At 40.7% G+C, this 18,907-nt stretch overlaps 2 protein-coding genes across 4 annotated transcripts; one reads left to right on the plus strand and one right to left on the minus strand.

Moving 5' to 3' along the window:
- The first annotated feature begins 46 nt into the window (after positions 1-46).
- Positions 47-8,482, plus strand: FKBP7 (FKBP prolyl isomerase 7). 2 transcript variants are annotated; one of them, XM_035134478.2, is made up of 4 exons: positions 47-270; positions 2,032-2,183; positions 6,094-6,227; positions 6,342-8,482. In XM_035134478.2, exons 1-4 carry the CDS (start codon positions 47-49, stop codon positions 6,501-6,503), a joined length of 672 nt encoding a protein of 223 aa, XP_034990369.1. In that variant the 3' UTR covers positions 6,504-8,482. The 2 variants fall into 2 exon arrangements, with proteins under 2 accessions (XP_034990369.1, XP_060136750.1); XM_060280767.1 differs by lacking the exons at positions 6,094-6,227; positions 6,342-8,482 and having other exon boundaries at positions 2,032-2,837.
- A 116-nt stretch (positions 8,483-8,598) lies between these two features.
- Positions 8,599-18,110, minus strand: PJVK (pejvakin). 2 transcript variants are annotated; one of them, XM_060280757.1, is made up of 6 exons: positions 16,184-18,110; positions 14,184-14,379; positions 13,899-14,040; positions 12,585-12,702; positions 11,921-12,013; positions 8,599-9,421 (listed from the first exon to the last, which is right to left on the minus strand). In XM_060280757.1, the coding sequence occupies exons 1-6, from the start codon at positions 16,392-16,394 to the stop codon at positions 9,120-9,122; spliced, it is 1,062 nt and encodes a 353-aa protein (XP_060136740.1). In that variant the 5' UTR covers positions 16,395-18,110; the 3' UTR covers positions 8,599-9,119. The 2 variants fall into 2 exon arrangements, with proteins under 2 accessions (XP_060136740.1, XP_034990329.1); XM_035134438.2 differs by having other exon boundaries at positions 14,794-16,313.
- Between the last annotated feature and the right edge of the window lie 797 nt (positions 18,111-18,907).

Consider the following 18,907-nt stretch of genomic DNA (forward strand, 5'->3'; position numbering starts at 1 on the left):
AGCGAGGCAGATCCCGCAGCCGCGATCTTGTGCTCCTCCAGCAACTATGCACTTCGCCGCGGGGATCTGTTTCTTCCTCCAGGCTTTCGCCCTCGTAACCCTCCGGGCGGACGGGCAGAAGAAAAAGGAGGAGGGCGCCTCCGCCGACGAAGTTCAAATGGAAGTCGTGCACGTCCCCGAAAACTGCCATCCGAAGAGCAAGAAGGGGGACCTGCTTAATGCCCATTACGACGGGTACCTGGCCGGGGAGAAGTCCAAGTTCTATTGCAGGTAAGGCAATCCAAATATTGCTTTGGGACTCGGCCCACGCCGCGGATATAAAACACAAGGAAGCGGTACTTTGAACGCAAACATAAAGGTTGGCAACCTGAATGTTGGGTTCCAAAGTCAATGTGAGTTGTGCCATGCAATTTAGGAAGTAAAACTTACTGTCTTTAGGGTGTGTGTGTTATTCCAGCGTTGTACAATATCCTTCCTTGAACATCCGAAAATCCCAGGTGCTTTCAGAAGCGCTTGATAACATGTATGCATATGTTTTACATGTGCAGTATGTATGGGTCAGAGGGCCACCCCCATAATTTTCTTAAGGCATGTGGAGAGTGGGTCAGAGGCCCTAGTGCAGTGGTAGGCAACCTAAGGCAACCTAATCACCTCCTCAATCTGGCCCGTGTATGGTCCGGGAATCTGTGTTTTTACATGAGTAGAATGTGTCCTTTTCTTTAAAATGCATCTCTGGGTTATTTGTGGGGCATAGGAATTCGTTCATTCCCATCCCCCCCCAAAAAATATAGTCCGGCCCACCACATGGTCTGAAGGACGGTGGACTGGCCCACGGCTGAAAAAGGTTGCTGACCCCTGCCCTAGTGGGTCAAAAGGCCCTAGATATATGCTATCTAGGCACACACACACACACTATAACCCATCATTTGGAAAATAAAACTAACCTTGGTTTAAGAACGAATTTGGATCCTAGCTTATATGTGTGTGTAGTGTTAGAAACTCAGATATACAGGGTGAGTCCTTTAAAAGAGGCCCCGTGGATACAGAGTACACATGTTCCACGGGGCCTCTTTGAAAAGACTCGCCCTGTATAAGCTAGGTGCCAAATGCCTCCTTAAGCCAAAGTTACAGTCTCCAAAATGCCATTTCTTGGAATGTGGGTGGTGCTGTGGTCTAAAACGACTGATCCTCTTGGGCTTGCTGATTTAAGGTTGGCGTTTTTGAATCTGCTTCAGGGACTCAGCTCCTGTCGCTCTGTCCTAGCTCCTGCCAACCTAGGAGTTCGAAAGCATGCCAGTGCAAATAGGTACCACCACGGCAGGAAGGTAAACAGCATTTCTGCGCACTCTGGTTTCCGTCACAGAAAGCTGTCTGTGGACAAACACTGGTTCCCTCGGCCTGAAAAGCGAGATGAGCGCAGCAACCCCATAGTCACCTTTGACTGGACTTAACTGCCCAGGGGTTCTTTACCTTTACCTTTTTACCTCTAAAGTCTTATTTTTCAAATGATGGACTGACTGTGATTGATTATCAGTTAAACTTCTGGCTAACTCAATGACAACCTTGAGCTGGGTTAAAAACTTTGAGAACTTAATAAAGAAAATCACTTTATCCAGGGACAGCCTAGAAGGCCCTAGATAAGTTGGCCTATTCCGACCTCTTTTTCTTAATGGTGACATGGGCCATTCATAACGTAAGAATATCCTTCACAACTGTGAGCTCGGCAGTGGGGTGGCTTTGAAGACAAGCTACAACAGTTAGCTAGAACGTCGTTCACCGCTCCTGCTCAGGCTGTACAGAAAAAGTATTTTTGTTCCTGAAATTCATTCTGATTGTGTAAATAAAATATAACAGATATAATTCTACAGGATGTGGTATTAGTGTGTGAAAACAGTCCAGATCCAAGTATCCCCAGGCATTTAAGTACTAATAAATGTTGACAAAAATGATGTGCTTGTATACTGAACTTGTTTCTTACACCTGTAAAATATTAAATGTCTCTCTCTCTCTATTTTTAATATTTATTTGTAGTCGAACACAAAACAACGGCCACCCAAAATGGTTTGTCCTTGGTGTCGGACAAGTAATTAAAGGTTTAGATATTGCAATGCTGAACATGTGTCCTGGAGAGAAACGGAAAGTGATCATCCCTCCATCACTCGCCTATGGGGAGCAAGGATATGGTAAAGCAAGGCTGCATGTTAAGGCGAATAGCCATTCTCTCTACTTTAGCTGTATTGCTTCAGTCTATAGAGAAGGAACTGAGATCTATCTATCATCACATTTCCAGCCTCTTCCCTACATGTTACTTATTCACTGGCATTTTGTAATGGCTATAACCATTCATTTCCGGTTTTGTTGTTTTGTACCTAGTTTTAAAGGGACACAGGTGGCGCTGTGGGTTAAACCACTGAGCCTAGGGCTTGCCGATCAGAAGGTTGGCGGTTCAAATCCCCGTGATGGGGTGAGATCCCGTTGCTTGGTCTCTGCTCCTGCCAACCTAGCAGCTCGAAAGCACGTCAAAGTGCAAGTAGATAAATAGGTACTGCTCTGGCGGGAAGGTAAACGGCATTTCTGTGCGCTGCTCTGGTTCACCAGAAGTGGCTTTGTCATGCTGGCCACATGACCTGGAAGCTGTACGTCGGCTCCCTCGGCCAGTAAAGCGAGATGAGCGCCGCAACCCCAGAGTCGGTCACGACTGGACCTAATGGTCAGGGGTCCCTTTACCTTGCCTAGCTTTATGGTTCAGTTGAAGCATATTGCCAAACCATTGTTTGTTTGATGACCAGAAGTAGCCCCAAAGGTTTGCTTATAGCCTCCTTTTCCTCTCCTCTTACCTGCAGGCTTCTTCCTTCGCTTTCAGCATTTTCCTGACCCTAGTTTGTCCTGATGTTGAAATTGGCAACCTTTGGTTAGTACCTTGCCTTCATGGTTTGAAACCACTGCTTGGATTGAATTTCTAAATCACGTTAGCACTATCCATAGTTTGTCAGTTTGAACATCATAGTAAATTTGCAAAATCCAGGAACTGAGGAAGGGAGCCCCATGTGCAAGGAGGGAACATAAAAGCATGCAGGGGCTCTCCCAGTCCCTGCAATGGTTTGGCTTTATGTCTGAACTGATCTTATTTTTAGAGCCATACCAGAGTCAGTTCCAAGGACAGATCACTTATCTCTCAGTCAGAGTGATGTTGAGTAGGCCTAAGCCTTCACCATGACTCCAATCCAGCTAAACTTAGTTGGAACTACCGTAAGTCTCTGTGTGTCTTGAGATAATCGTGACTGACTTGTTCCAATGGGACTTAATCCCAACTAACGTTATTGGGCTGAAACCTTTGCCTGAAGTGAGTGATAAATTTGGCCATCATACCTCAACTAGGTATTGAGGGTGGCGCTGTGGGTTAAACCACAGAGCCTAGGGCTTGCCAATCAAAAAGTCAGCGGTTTGAATCCCCGCGATGGGGTGAGCTCCTGTTGCTCGGTCCCAGCTCCTGCCAACCTAGCAGTTTGAAAGCACATCAAAGTGCAAGTAGATAAATAGGTCCCGTTTTACCTGGCGGGAAGGTAAAAGGCGTTTCCGTGCACTGCTCTGGTTCGTCAGAAGCAGCTTTGTCATGCTGGCCACATGACCTGGAAGCTGTACACCAGCTCCCTCGACCAATAATGCAGGATGAGCGCCGCAACCCCAGAGTCGGTCACGACTGGACCTAAGGGTCAGGGGTCCCTTTACCTTTACTTCAACTAGATTAACATACCTTGATTTCTCAACAGGTATCCTCAATGTGCAAATATGCATTGCATGTTTGCTGAATACTAACTGTGACTATCTTTTTTAGGCTGAACTTGAAGGAGGCCTTTGTCCCCACCTACAACACTCTTATATTCTTTCAGAGCATTGTTTGTGCATGCTGAGCAAGATGGCACTAGTTTTGAATGTCAAGAGTGCATGTGGCTTTCTAGAACTTTTCACGGGTTTTTCTCTGGTATGTATTACTCTCAAAACTGCTTGCGCTTGAATCTTTTTTCTTTTTTTCAGTTCAGCTACTAACTCTAGAAACTGAGCAGTTGTGTTGCCGCAGCATGTGTAAGGATTTCTACTAAACCATTTGGGGGGGGGGAGGTCTCTGGGCCCAGCAGAGGGCAACTTGTGACCTATTGGACACATCAGGCCAATTACATATAATGGTCACCCATACAGAGAAATTCAGTTAAGTCTCCTATTTGTTGCTTCCTGAGACATTTAAACAAGGGACGTATCTTATCATCCTGACAGGCTGGTGAGCTCTGTTCAGTGTAGGGGATTGCACCGCCTTAACCTCTACATAAAAGTTTATAATTTCATTTTTATTTATTGTGAGTTCTGTATATGACGTTTGATCTCCCTTTGTTCTCGGAGAGGATATCTGTTGCAACCTTTAGCTTTCAGTGCAGTACCTGTATATGGAAACTCAGAAATAAATTCCAGGACCGTAGGCCTTATATACTGAGGCAGATCAATGTCCCATCTAGCTCAGTATTGTTTTCATTGACTGACAGCAGCTTTGAAGGGTTTCAAGTAGGATCCCTTCCCAGCCCTACCTGGACATGCCAGGGATTGAACCTATGGCCTGCATGAAAAGCATGTTACTCTAGCACTAATCTTCTGTCTCAACTGCCATACTTTTAGTCTTGATCATTTTAGATGAGTTCCCAAATTCTGTATTTGCCAACTGCTTGCAAAATACTTGTTTCGGACTGACTTTGGAAGCTTTCTCCTTCATTACTGGTCCCTGTCCGCCATTATCAGTATGCTTTCTTTCTCTAAAGCAGCTAAACTTTGGTACAGTGGTACCTCGGTTTACGAACTTAATCCATTCCAGAAGTCCGTTCTTAAACCAAAGCCATTCTTAAACTGAGGCATGCTTTCCTTAATGAGGCCTCCCGCCGCCGGTGTCCTTTCACCATTCGGCTTCCATTCGTAGACCGAGGAAAATTCGCTAACCACAACACTACTTCCGGTTTTGCGGAGTTTGTATACCGAATAGTTCGTAAACAGGGCTGTTCTTAAACCAAGGTATTACTGTATCCCTTTTGATACAGGAAGATATCGTATCAAACCAGAAGATAAACATGGATTTCCTTTGAAGCCCATTTTCCTCCTTGAGGTGGAGAAACTTTTATCCCTGAAATCTTAACCTCGCCTACTCCAAAAATCATGTTTCAAATTACAGTGGTACCTCTACTTACAAATAACTCTCCTTACGAATTTTTCTACTTACAAATGGAGCTCAGTCCGCCATCTTGGATGTGGTTTAGATAGGATTTTTTCTACTTACGAATTTTTAGATAGGGTTGCTTCAACTTACGAATTTTTTCTCCCAATGCATTCCTATGGGATTCGACTTACAAATTTTTTCGACTTACAAATGTGTGTTTGGAACGCATTAAATTCGTAAGTAGAGGTACCACTGTATGCTTTTTTTTTAGTGGAATGGCTGTTCATGCTTGATTGACTAGATAGCCATTTCATATTTATCAAGTAACTTTCTAACATGCATGAGGAAAGTGGTGAACCTGAGTGAACTAGTCCAATGTGGTGAACCTGAGTGAACTAGAGGGATGAAGTTCTCCCTGTGGTCTTCCCTGAAGCCTCGGCCACCAAAGGCCAATTGGCAATGCTGATGGATAGGCCATTGGCTTGCCATCCCCCACCCCAGCCATTACTGATGGCTGAAACACAGACCACATTTTTCAAGAAGCTTTCTGAAAATGACAAAACAAATCTGGCGGAACTGTTGTTGTTTTTGTGAGTAAGCAGTTTACTAGTTTAGAATGGCTTGACAATAAACTTAGAGCACAATCCATGTGGGAATACACCCCAAAAGGGAGTGTGTATAGGGGAACATCCAGTTGTATTTTGTCCCTAATAATCAGGAGGGCTGCCTCGGATTCAGAGTAGTTCAACAAAGCAAAGTATTTAAAAAACAAGTCTATATACCAGAGTCCATAATTTACACATTTCCAAATAACCGTAAAAAAATACTCCAATTTGTGGTCAAGATTATCTGTCAGATATGTGTACACAGTTCCCAAAATGGTCTTGTTACATTTTTAGAACCTGCAAAGATTCCACCTAACGCAACACTGATCTTTGAGATTGAACTGTATGCAGTAACACAAGGACCCCGCAGTGTTGAAGCATTTTCCCAAATGGACCTGGACAGTGACAAAAAACTCTCAAAACATGAGGTAACACGGGTCATATTCTGACGTTCCCCGTTATAGCATATAACCTAAACTAACACCATTTTCAATATGTAACAAAAGTTTGAGATAAAAATCTGTCGATTGTTGTTCATTTAGATAGACCATTACCTGAAGAAGGAATTTGAAAGAGATGGCAAGAAACGCGACCCTTCCGTTCATCATGATGTTTTGCTGGATATATTTAAAAAGAACGACCATGACGGAGACGGCTTCATATCTGCCAAGGAATATAACGTCTACCAACACGATGAACTATAACAAATCATTGCTAACAGAAGTCTGTATGGCAGGAATGGGGAATCTGCAGCCCAATGTTGTTGGACTTCTGCTCCCATCAGCCCAAATCAGCTTGGCCAATGGTGATAGGAGATGCAGTCCAACAGCAGCTAGAAGGCCACGGGTTCCCCATCCCTGTTTTATGGACATTTGTGTCCCAGTCCAGCAGTTCCTCCCATGCGCACATGGAGCTTTCACAAGGACTTCCCCATGCCCTTCAGTGGAGGGGACACAACTTTGTTACCCACTGCACTGAAGGTAGTATGAAATCCTGCTAGTTGAGGAGCCCCAAATACACATTGAAGTGAAGATGTACCATTTGTAACCAAGTACACAGCTTTTTGTGAGTAACACTCTTCAGCTCTGTTTGATTTCCCTGTGACTTGTCCATTAGATTAATGGCTTTAACCAAAATGGAATTCTTTTGTCACATAATATTTCATGTATGTTGGTTCTGGGAATTTTTTTATACCTTTTTATCATGATTAAAAATGTTACTGAAATGTAAATGAAATAGGGGTGGCTCCACATACTTTGTATTTCTTATGAAATAATCTGAATTAAAGTTGTTAAGAGTTAACGGGGAATTTACAGCTATGCCAAATATAGTGTTGTTGCTGATGAAGTAATTTCCCTTTTTTGTTTTCTATTGTTTGCTCCAAATTGCCCCTCCACCCCTGTGGCATCTTTACTCCCCTCACGGTTAACATTCATTTTGAAAATATGTGGGAGCCATTTTTGGAGCAGGTCAAGTGTTGCCTTAATGGCACTGTAGCTCAGTTGCACATTTTCACTTAATGGCCTGATTCACACATAATGCTAGCCCACGGTTTGTTTAGCCAAAGTATGGCTTATTGCAGTGTCCAAAAATTAGCCAAGTAGACTAATTATGGGGGGAGTGTCTGCTTTTTTGGCAACAAACCAGCATGAAACCATAGTTTTGGCTTATGAACTGTGGCTTGTTTTATCTGTGGTTTAGTATTCTGTCTGAAGCATCTCTCTTTTTTTAGCCACCCCACCCTGATACTACAACATTTGGGGCTCTTAGTTTGGAGGGAAAGGCACATAAGAGAAGATAGTAAGAGGTGTATAAAATAAATTGGTTCACTCATGAGGCAGTGAGAGTGCCAACCTGGATGGCTTTTAAAGAGGTTGACAAATTCATGGCTACTAACCCTGATGATACGTTTTCCCTTCCTCAGAAGCATCTAAATACCAGTTCATGGAAACTGCAGGAGGGGAGAGTGGTGTCGTGCTCGTATCCTGCTTACATGCTAGCCACTGTGAACAGGAGGCTGGACTAAATGGGCCGTTAGCCTAATCAAACAGGCTCTCATGTTCTTACCCTGCGGCAGATAGGGTACCCATGTTTCATTATTCACCGCCGCCACCGCCATGTCCTCCAGCATATGGGGAAAGTAAAGTGTGTCATCTGTGTGGAAACAGCTATGTACAAGCTAGGTACTGTATTACTGATTAAATGCACAACTCTTGGGCAACTTAAATGCCAGTTAGGTCTCCCCCACCGTGTTTATATCAAAAACCAAACAGCACTGGAGTCAAGAAAGAATCCAGGGCTCAGTGGCTGTGCTATATTCAGATCTAAAGAGAATCAGGTGTTTAATCCCTTCTATTTTTACAAATGCATTGGTAGATAAATATGTAGCAGAAGTTCTAGACAACCCCAGCAGTGCCAATTTTAACAAGCGGTTTTAAACACAGTGGCAGATACTGCCACCTAATGGCTAGATCTCAATGATAATAGTATTGCATACGTACATCAGGTATGTAATTGACTCGTTTATTCCAAAATTATATAGCTTTGTTACAAAAAATATTGTCAAATACATCAAAAGGCACCAAATAACGGCAAGTCTAACATTTAAAAAAATACTGAGCTTGCTCTATATTAATGATAAATATGGACTAAATAGGAGAGAGATTTAATTGGGGGTGACATTGGCAAATTTTAATGGAAACATTTATGTCATACTAAGATTCAATTCAGTTTTTATTTCTCTGTTTAACCAGAGCAAAGACAAACATGTTCGTAATCTGATATTTCAATTAAATATTTATGTCATTAATAAATAATTCATATCTTTTCATTACTGTCTTACTATGGTGTAGTTAAGGTGAAACACATTCTTGCCTTTAGACAAAAGCCAATGCTTCCAAATTACTCCTACAAACAGTTACTTCTAAACATAATTTACACATGTTTTAGATTTATTACAAAATGCTATTGTGAATTTTTTAACTTGGATGTGTATCTCTTAGCTATGTTACATTATGAGAAAGAACTAACCAATAGCAGAGCATATGTGGGAAGCCATTATATCAAGTTCTATTTTGCATTCCTTTAAAAACACGGAAGGCAAAAAAGCATTTGTGGCTCCATATTTTGCAATCAAAATGCACGAGAAATTCCATGGCACAATCACACCTAATTATATGCATAGGGTTTAATCCAGGCCAAGTCGGTTGTACTTAGGTCTTCCTGACCTCAAAGTGGAAAAGTCAGGTGTGACTTAATTTCAGTGGGTACTAAGTGCAAGCAACAATCTGGATCCAACCAACATGCATTTCCAGAAATTTTCATTTCACTCTCTTGTGCCAGAGGTCAAAACAAGGCACAGCATGTAGTCGTACAAACTTTTGTCCATTAAAAGAACACTCAAGACAACCATAGACAGTTTCTCTTCTGGAGCTTCCCATTCCACACAACGAACAAGGACCTTTGGGGATGTGATTGTTAAGCAAATTCACTCGTATATGGGCCCCCTCTCGGAAATAGTTCGTGGAGACATCCGTCATGCTTGCAGCTTTTTCATAGTAGTCTGTGAAAAGGTCATCTAAGTAATTGTCTGAGTGAGCTATGATATCCATTACCCTTTTGTCTGAAGGGGGGGGGGGAGCACACACAGACACAAAGAAGAAAGATTGTTAAATTCAATGGCACAACTGGTCAACCACTGACAAAAATACAAATTCTTCATTCAGCCCAGAGGCTGGGATTCAACAACAGTCCTGTAAGCAGAAGCAAGGAGTTTCACTTGCATAATGGGGCTTTCCCTCCCTCCCTCCCTCCCCCCCCACATTCCCCCAAAATTAGCTCTCATGTGGATGGGAAGAACCCCGGAACAGTGATGTGTGCGTTCCAACTGGCAAGCTGAAATGATTGCCTTAGCACGGCATTGAATTCCTCCCATAATCTACAGTCATTGTTAAATCCTAACAAGTTCATAAATAATAGCATAATTTTACCTATAGAAAGTGTCCATCTTTTTGTACAGTGGGTTGATTGACACGTCCCTTGCTTTATTTCTTACAAATGCAGAACAAGTATGTGACCTGCAATAGTGTCAGTTCCCAAAATCAAAGCAGTCAAGTTAAAATGTTTAGGTTTCATATGTCCTGCCTCTAGTTAGATATATTATTGAATTTTTGTTATGGTTTAGTTGTCTTTGTGGTTCTATAATAATTTGAAAGCTTTTTTTAAAAAAATGAAATACAGTGGTACCTTGGTTTAAGAACAGTCCAGTTTAAGAACGATTTGGTTTACAAACTCCGCAAAACCGGAAATAGTGTCTTGGTTTGAGAACTTTACCTCGGTCTAAGAATCCAAACAGTGGAAGGGCACTGGCGGCGGGGGGCCTTATTAGGGAAAGCATGCCTTGGTTTAAGAACAGTTTTGGTTTAAGAATGGACTTCTGGAATGGTTTAAGTTCGTAAACCGAGGTACCACTGTATATAAAAAAACGTGGAGCAGCTTTGAACCAGTTTATCTGAGGGATAAGCTTACCCTCTATATGCTATTTGACTACAGTATTGTGGTCAAGTTCTCTGGGTTCACAAATGGCCACAGTTGCAACTGGTTAAAGGTACTTCTAGTCAGACTACCTGGGCCTTCAATTACAAAGCTAGACACAGAAACACTCCCAGCCTGCATACCTGCTCTTTCAAGGAGAGTGCAGCCCCATTCAAGACACAAAACTGACCAATTTCTCAGGCATAGGACATGAATAATATGACTAATGTCGGACAAGCCTTGACTCAGTTGTTGTGCTCTAAGCCCTACCTGTCCATCCAAATACATCCACAGCTCCAAATGAAAAAGAATCAATTGTGTGAATCAACTGTTCAGTAGCTTGACCATATTACGGTACAAGCATAGCATGATATTGTTGATTTCCAACTCTTACGATATCTTGATTAGGCCACCAAAAATATTTAGGACTTTTCATTAAGCTACACTGCAAGCAAAGCTAAAAATAGTGGAGAGAAAAATATTTGGTAGTAAAGCCATCTCTGCATCTTGATCACAGAGTGGGCAGATTCACACAATGCATTTAAAGCACTGTAGTTGGGGAACACAGGTGGCGCTGTGGTCTAAACCACTGAGCCAAGGCTTTGCCACCGGTCGGCGGTTTGAATCCCCGCGACGGGCGCTGCTTTGGTTTCGCCAGAAGCGGCTTAGTCATGCTGGCCACATGACCTGGAAAAACTGTCTGCAGACAAACGCCGGCTCCCTCGGCCAGTAAAGTGAGATGAGCGCCCCAACCCCAGAGCCGTTCACGACTGGACTTAACTGTCAGGGGTCCTTTACCTTTTCGTTGGTTAAGGGTGCTGGAATCTGCAGCTTGGCAATGGGAAACAACAGTTCCCAGGATTCCTTGGGGAACATCATATGCTTTAAATGTGCATTGGATGTGCTTTAATTGTATGGTGAGGTTAGGAGATAACCAACATTCAAATGAGGCCCCTTTGGTGTCATGTAGGTATCAGGCATAAGGCCTGTAAGGAGGGTGGGCAAAACGGCTGATTCTCCAAATCGATGGCTGATTCTGGGACCACAAAAACTAGGTGCTGTGGGTGCAGAGATGGTTTTACACCCCCTCATTTTCTTTCTTTTTTCTTTCGTTACTAACTAGCCTGATGAAGAATTCTGGAGAACTTAACACTATTTGGCGATATTTTCCTGCCCTGCTAAAAGTATTTGCTTAATACGGACTCTGGAAATATTTTAATTATGCCCCAATGTGGCTACCTTCACTTTTGTGTGTGTCATATTATTGCTGTACATCATGAAATGTCTTTAAAGACTAATAAGTATAATCTTACTGTACAACTGAAACAATTAAAATTTAATTTTTTAATTAAGCAAATTCATTATTATGATAATTATAATTAAAAATTGATGCACTCTGCATATTTTGAAATCTCTGCAATTATTTTATGTGTGTGTGTGTGTGTGTGTGTGTGTGTGTAAAAAATACTTCTCAGTGCGGCTATAAGCATGAACTTCAACACCAACCATAATATGAAATACTATGAAATACATTACCATTACCAATCAATTTAATTAGTGTAAAGCATATAAATACCAAACCTCATACTTCGATAAAACAGATTCCTTAATTTAGTTAGTGAAAATGATCTTGATGGCTCTCTTTCAAATCCTCCTTTTGATTCTGGAGTGACACAGAGCTCTGGAAAAAAAATATTACATATATTTTAAGTATTCAGAAACAGCCCAATTTCATAATACAGTTTATTATTATTAATGATTTTTTAAATTTTATAGAAAAGTTATATTAAATAAGGCAAAACTACAACACAAAATTGAACACAAACCAGCTGATTCAGCAAGGGGTGTTTTTTTTAGGTGGATGCAATCTTCCAGGTACAGAATCATTTGCATCCATTGTTATCCAAATCCAGATGCAAATCTAATACAATATCCATCACCCTGCATGGTATGGATGAGGCTCTGATTTCCATCTATCTTGCAATGCACATGTGAAGGTGTGTCCCACTACTGTCCCTGGATTGGGGCCACAGTTTGAATCTACTGGTAGATGTTACTGTGTGTGCCCTTGCAGATATGTATACCTGTAGGGTATGGATGCAAGCCCTGAAGTGAATGAGATTGCTGACCACAAGCACCCAATAAAGCATGAATATAATATTTATAGCATTCCAGACTAAACATTCCCAATCTCAGAACAAGAACAATGTAAAATACTAATTGTACTCACAACTGAAAAACAGACTACTTACCAAAATTACCATCCAAGTGAATATAAAGCTCAAACACACTAAATGCAATAGTTGTATGAGCAGGAAAGACGATAGCTTTGTCACGTCCTTTGTAATTATACTCATCAATAATATGAAACTATTTCAAAAAGAAAGATACAGTGTTAACATCTGTATTGAAAACATTTTGAATAAAAATGCAGATTAAGCTAAATAAGTATTTGAAACATAACACATATGACTCTTTTTTAACTTTAATGTCAAAGCCAGCCAGTGGAAGGCTAGTACTTCACTATGGTAGAGATGATGATGATGTTCTAATGAAATTAGGACAATTTTCCCAGTTGTTTATAACAACATTAAAAAATACCCTTCAAAACTGAGAAGCAAATCAGGAAAAGAGGATCTACAGGTCTGTGCACAAAAAGAATTATAGTGCTTACAAAACTCCCACATTATCTCAGTGGAAGAGTAGGGTGGCCACTTGTGCACCGACAAAAAGAGGGCACAGGTTTGCATATGCTTATTTATATGTAAAATGCAAATTTAGAAATAATTACTATAACTTAAATAGAAATACAATGCATCTCACCGTAAGTGGGGAAAACTGTGACCAGGTGACTTGTGTGCCTGCTCAGCCTGGTGTCCGGAAGCTAACTTTTGATGGACAACTTCAAGGCCCCTGTTCTCTCTTCTTTAGGTTGTTTATCTTCAAACTAGACTTGGATCAGACAACCCTTCAAATAGAGGACTGTAAAGTAGGAAGGACACGTGGCCACCCTAGGGATCAGGCAGGTTCATGGGGGCACAAAATGTACACACATGGAACTGCCCTGTCCACCACTGATGTAATGAGGACAGCCCAAAAAGGTGGAGGTGTGGGCAGTCTATTTGTGCATCAGAACCTCCTCACCTAGATTGGGATATATATCTTTAATTGGACAAGCTTCTATTTAATCGTTGGGTTAAAGATAACTTTGTCAGTCAGAAGAGAGTGATCTACCGGGTATCTACACTAAAAACAAATTATGTGCCCACTCTTTTATTGGACCAATACAGATTCTGCATAACTTATTTTTTGGTTTTGCATCAGTCAAATTAGAATTATTGGGCCTTTGCCATTTTTGATGTTTAAATCTCTTCCTCTTTAAATATCCTCAACTCTTGGTGATAATATGATTTCTAAACATAGGCAACAGACTATACAACTCTATAGAGTTAGGTGTTCTTAAACCGGCTGATTATTCAGTTGGTTATAAAATTATTTATGAGCTGCCTTTTGGCCCAAAAAGGACCCCCAAGGTATGTTTAACATGGTCAAACATGCTCACTTACCCTCATTGTGTCACCTCTCATGCCAGCATGCACGGACAGTGAACACTGCCGTGTCGTTCGAATACTCTCCATGACCACACAAAGAACTGTCCTTTTACTGTCTCGTGACTGACGAACAAGGCAGTGCTCAAAATTCATTTTTCTGCAATAAAGGTAGACATAATCCATATGGTTTCATATTTCTATATGGCACCTAAAACCTATAACCCATATTGCATCCACATTTTAGTGCTCATTTGTCAAGTGCAGCTTAAACAGTCAAACAATAGAAACTATAATACCCACCTACTGGTAAGTTCTCTGAGTAATGTTGGTACCTCAACCTCATGTTTAGTTACAATGCCAAAGGAAGCCTTCACTGCAAGAGAGTCTGATCCAGTGATATTGACCCCAGCGGAGTTCATAATGGGATTTCCTCGTCTACCGTTGAGCGCTACATCTGATTTATCTTCATAATTCAGTAACTGGTAGGATGAAATACCTAAGGAAAAGAGGCTGCTTATTGAAGTCTGGAATTAAGTTCACATATAATATTAACCTGAAACATGGTTTATAAAAACTGCACACCCACCAGATACTAAAATTATGTGTTCAGATTCTCATCTCTTACAGCCTGAGCCGATCCATATGTACTCAACCAGTAAGTGTTCAGTGAAGAGAGAACTATTCCCAGATATGTGTGCATAGGATTGCAGCCTTACTGTAATTATTTTGTGGATTACCTCTTGTAAAACTACTTTGCTTGTTGTACTTAATAAGAGTAAGAAATAAGCAGGTATGCTAATATGATTAAGATGCCAAGCCAACAGCTCAGGACAATTATCTGCTAAAAATATTAACAATGACTTACTCATAATAAAATTGTCTCAGATCAAAGGATTTTTAAAATCCTCACCTCTTTTCCACTTAAAAGCCAGCTGAAAACACTTCCAAGAGATGCTCAGATCATCATGCATGGACACCAGCAAGTTTCAAGGAAGGAGTTCCATAGTTGGGAGGCAGCTATCTTAGTATATCTCTTGCAAAGTTTTTCCCACTTGTATTCATTGGCAAATAACATTTAGAACTCTCAGTTTAGAAATAAACATTCTGACAAAACTTAGATAAAGTTTCCAGAACAAACATCAAAACAACGGACATTTTAAAATTACTTGAATGCAGACCACGTGACCAACCTAAAACCAGGTCTGACTCCTCTGGTAGGCTTAAAATATCACAACTCAAATATCCTACAAAGGGTACTGTTATCTGCTATTACCTTTCTTTTCCTGGAATACAGAAAGAAAGTGAATCTGTTATTTAAAATATAGGTGAAGGGTTGCATTTGTCCATCCCATTATTATTATATTCATATTCAAAACATGTAATCTGCAGTGGTAGAAAATATTAATTGCTACTTATTTTACTTTGAAGTGCATGGAGCGGTTGACAACAGACATGGAAAGCAACTGAGCTGCCTTCCGTAGAAAAATTACCCTAAAATAGCACCACTTCATTAATTATGTAATAACTTAAATTGTGTATAATCTCAGAATACCACTGACATTTAGAGCTAAAATAATTTGGATTATCCATCTTAAATCAGTCACATTTAGGTTCTATTGAAATCAGTTGCAATCTTTTACACACTTGCATACAAGTCCCACATCAATGGGGTTAGCTTTTGGGTATGTTCCCTGTGCCTACAAGGACCTAGAGAATGGATTTTAGAAAACCTCAGGCATCCTACTGCCATTACTTCAAATTAAATAACAGCTCTGGGGAGCTACATATGACACGTACAAAAAAGTTGTGAACAGATGTGGAAATGGTATTGTCATGCAGTGACCTCACTCCTTTGTAACAGTGGATAGCTGATATTTACATGCTATATTGGGATATTAATGCTGCAATTCTAAGCACACTTACTAGGAAGTCTTACTGAACTCAATGTGATTGGTAAATAAACAACTTTAGAATCACACTGCATGTAACTGACAGATGTTATATAACACAGAACGATTACACCAAAAATATAAAACAAATTTGTAATGAATGCTGAAAAGTACTCAATAAATTATCAGTAAAACCTCCTAAAATGTCTTCTTCAGTCTTTTACTAAATGCAAACATTAAATGCTTTTTCACAAAATGCTTGTTTATATTGTAGACATACTGTTTGATTCCTCTAAAACAGCTTAAGCAGCAAATTCCATATTGTTTTGCATTTCCCCTGTTCAGTTATGCTCTGAAAATCAGCAGATCATATTTTTATAAGCTTTTGAGAAGTTTAAAAAACAAACTTACCAGCTGAAATTTCTTTCTCTCCTTGAAGAATGTCTTTTAGGCTGAATGGTGTTGAAACAAATTTGGATCTTCTTGAAATAAGACAACTTTTCTTCTTAATAACAAGACTGAGGGGTTGATATTTATCAGCTTCACTGAGGCTACGAACAGGTACTAGTCGACCTCCATCACCAACCTGCTTAACAAAACTTTTGGTAGCAGCAGCAAACATATTACGCAGACGCAGTAAAAAAAGAGAACTCTATCAATTGCAGTTGTCAACCCATACAGCCATATTAAAAAGCTTTTAGCATTTCTAAATTAAGTAATACGGGACAAACAGCTTACTTTGCTATTATATTTAACAGGAAGGGAAGCAGTGGCATTGTTTTATCCATCCAGCTTCTCCAGGGTATTATTCAAGAATTCTCTTTCATTGTCCTGCCATGTTCAAAACAATGAATAATACATTAACAAAGTAAACTGATACAGCAACATTCAGCTGTATTAGGGCAATACCTTTCTGTAGTCCCAAATTAGCTTTCACATAACTTAGAAAGACTCCTGTCATAAATCAGAATTGATTTTTTTCCCTTCTTAATCTTACAACATACACTGAGATCTGATTGGATGAATTTGTCTACTATAACCACAGAGTACTTTTTCTGCTGGTTATTCAGTCCAAATTGACCTCTGAAGCGCTCCACCAGTTACTTAATTGGCATGATTTTGAATCTTTGTAGCATTACATTTTACTCTCTGTGTGTCTAGGAGATCATGAAAACCATTTATTTGGGTGGAATAAAGGTGATAACTTGAATTTAAAATTATTAATTGATGTTATGTTCTTATTTATTTGTTTGTTCCATGTATATATCCTGTCTTTTCCCTGGGCCAGAAGTGAGAACTGTCCATAGAAAACATTGGCGAAATATGGGGTTTACCACTGCTGTGATTGGGCAGCAGGTGTCCATCTCACCATCGACCCCCACCTCCATGCACAATGACATAAGCAAAAAGTGCATAGAAGTGGTACCTGATCCAGAGACAGCAACAACCTCCAAGGGTATTGTCACTGACAAAATGCATGCATGCCATATTGCCACATCTGGTTATTAATTTGGTCTTTTATGCTTTATTCAGTTAACTCACCCAATTTTACAAGCACAAAACTTTAACATGTAAAAAAAAGTAAATAACTTGATCTCTTCTTGAAGAGAGAACTCTGATTTCCAATGACAAATTAGAAGAAGCAATATGGCAGTTAACTAAAACACAACAGCAACAAAAACAACAACAACAACAACAACAACAACCACTACCACAGAGATAACTATACCATCATTAAGTCAGGTAAGTAATGGCCAAAGTCCACCTTTTAGCATATTGTGTTGGCATAGTGAACCATACCATTTTGCTGCAAAATTGTGATATTTCGTACATCCACATAGATATTGAGGCTTAGATATTAGCATTTCTAAAAACACAAAATCCCGCTTTGCCACACCATTATGAAATTGTTGCCTGTTAGGTCTTCTGGCTACAATGAGTCAAACTGCAACAAAAAGGTGTTTATTTGTGCGTGATGACTCACAGTTCATTGAAGACAAGGATCCCAAACTATTGTGCTTGGTCGCAGGATGACATGTTGGCTCCTTTGTCTTGTCTCTCTTAGCTCAGCCCTCTCATTTCTCTGCGTGTTCTGAGAGACCAGCCAGGAGGAGAGCTGGTCACAGCAGGAAGGGGAGCTGCCCTGGCTTCTTCAGCAGCCTGCCTCCACTCTGCCTCTTGACCCCCATCCCCTTCCATTTCTGATTCTGGACTTCCCTCTGCTACAGACTCTCCCTTCTCTCCAAGCTCTGTTACAGCTTCATTAACATGTGATCCCGAAATTCTGGATCCCCCCAAAACTGATGCCAAGGTTCGGTGCTACTTTAGTGCTGTTTTGTGTCATGAACCCCCACTTTTCATGCCACCCCCCCCCCAACCGAGCAATTGATAGCAAATAGCGATCACAAGTTAATGCCAAAAAATCTAGCCTTGTCCAATTAACTCCAAACAGGTGCCAAAGTTTAGTGCAAGTTATGTGCCGTAAACCCCACTTTTGTGCCAGTCCCCAAACTGAGGAACTGAAACTCAAACAGGGGTCATAATTAAATGGCCCCCAACCCAACCATGTCTGATTGACTCCATATCAGTATCAAAGTGGTCTGCTGGTTTGGTGCTATTTGGTGCTGCAAACCCTGTCGCCGCCCAACTGAGTGGGCTTCAGTGGGGACTTCAGTACACTGAGTGGGCGCTTAGGTAGGCTGAGTGGAAACTTAAGTGGAGACTTAAGTTAGTTAAGTGGGCTTAGTTGGCTAAGTCTGCTAAGTGGGGACTTGAATGGGCTTAGTTGACTACTCAGCTAAGTGGAGACTTCAGTGAGGACTTACCATAGGTTGGCTAAGTGTGGACTTAAGTGGGCTAAATGGGGACTTAAGTGGGTTAAGTAATAGGGCATTGAGTAGGATGTCCCTATTTTCATAGGAGAAATGTTGCAAACCGGGTACAGTATAGGATGGTATACGGTTAATAATAATAATAATGTTATAAGAATTCTAAGGTCCCAAATATAAAATAAATGTTCTTAAATGTACAAGGCAAACCACGTGTCTGAAATAGTACAGGAGAGAAATCTTGAAACCATGTTGACTCTCCCAACTTGACCTCAATATGTTTCTTTGCAAGGAGGGAGGAAACGGG

The sequence above is a fragment of the Zootoca vivipara genome, chromosome 1, assembly GCF_963506605.1.
Source record: "Zootoca vivipara chromosome 1, rZooViv1.1, whole genome shotgun sequence".
Lineage (NCBI taxonomy): Eukaryota > Metazoa > Chordata > Lepidosauria > Squamata > Lacertidae > Zootoca > Zootoca vivipara.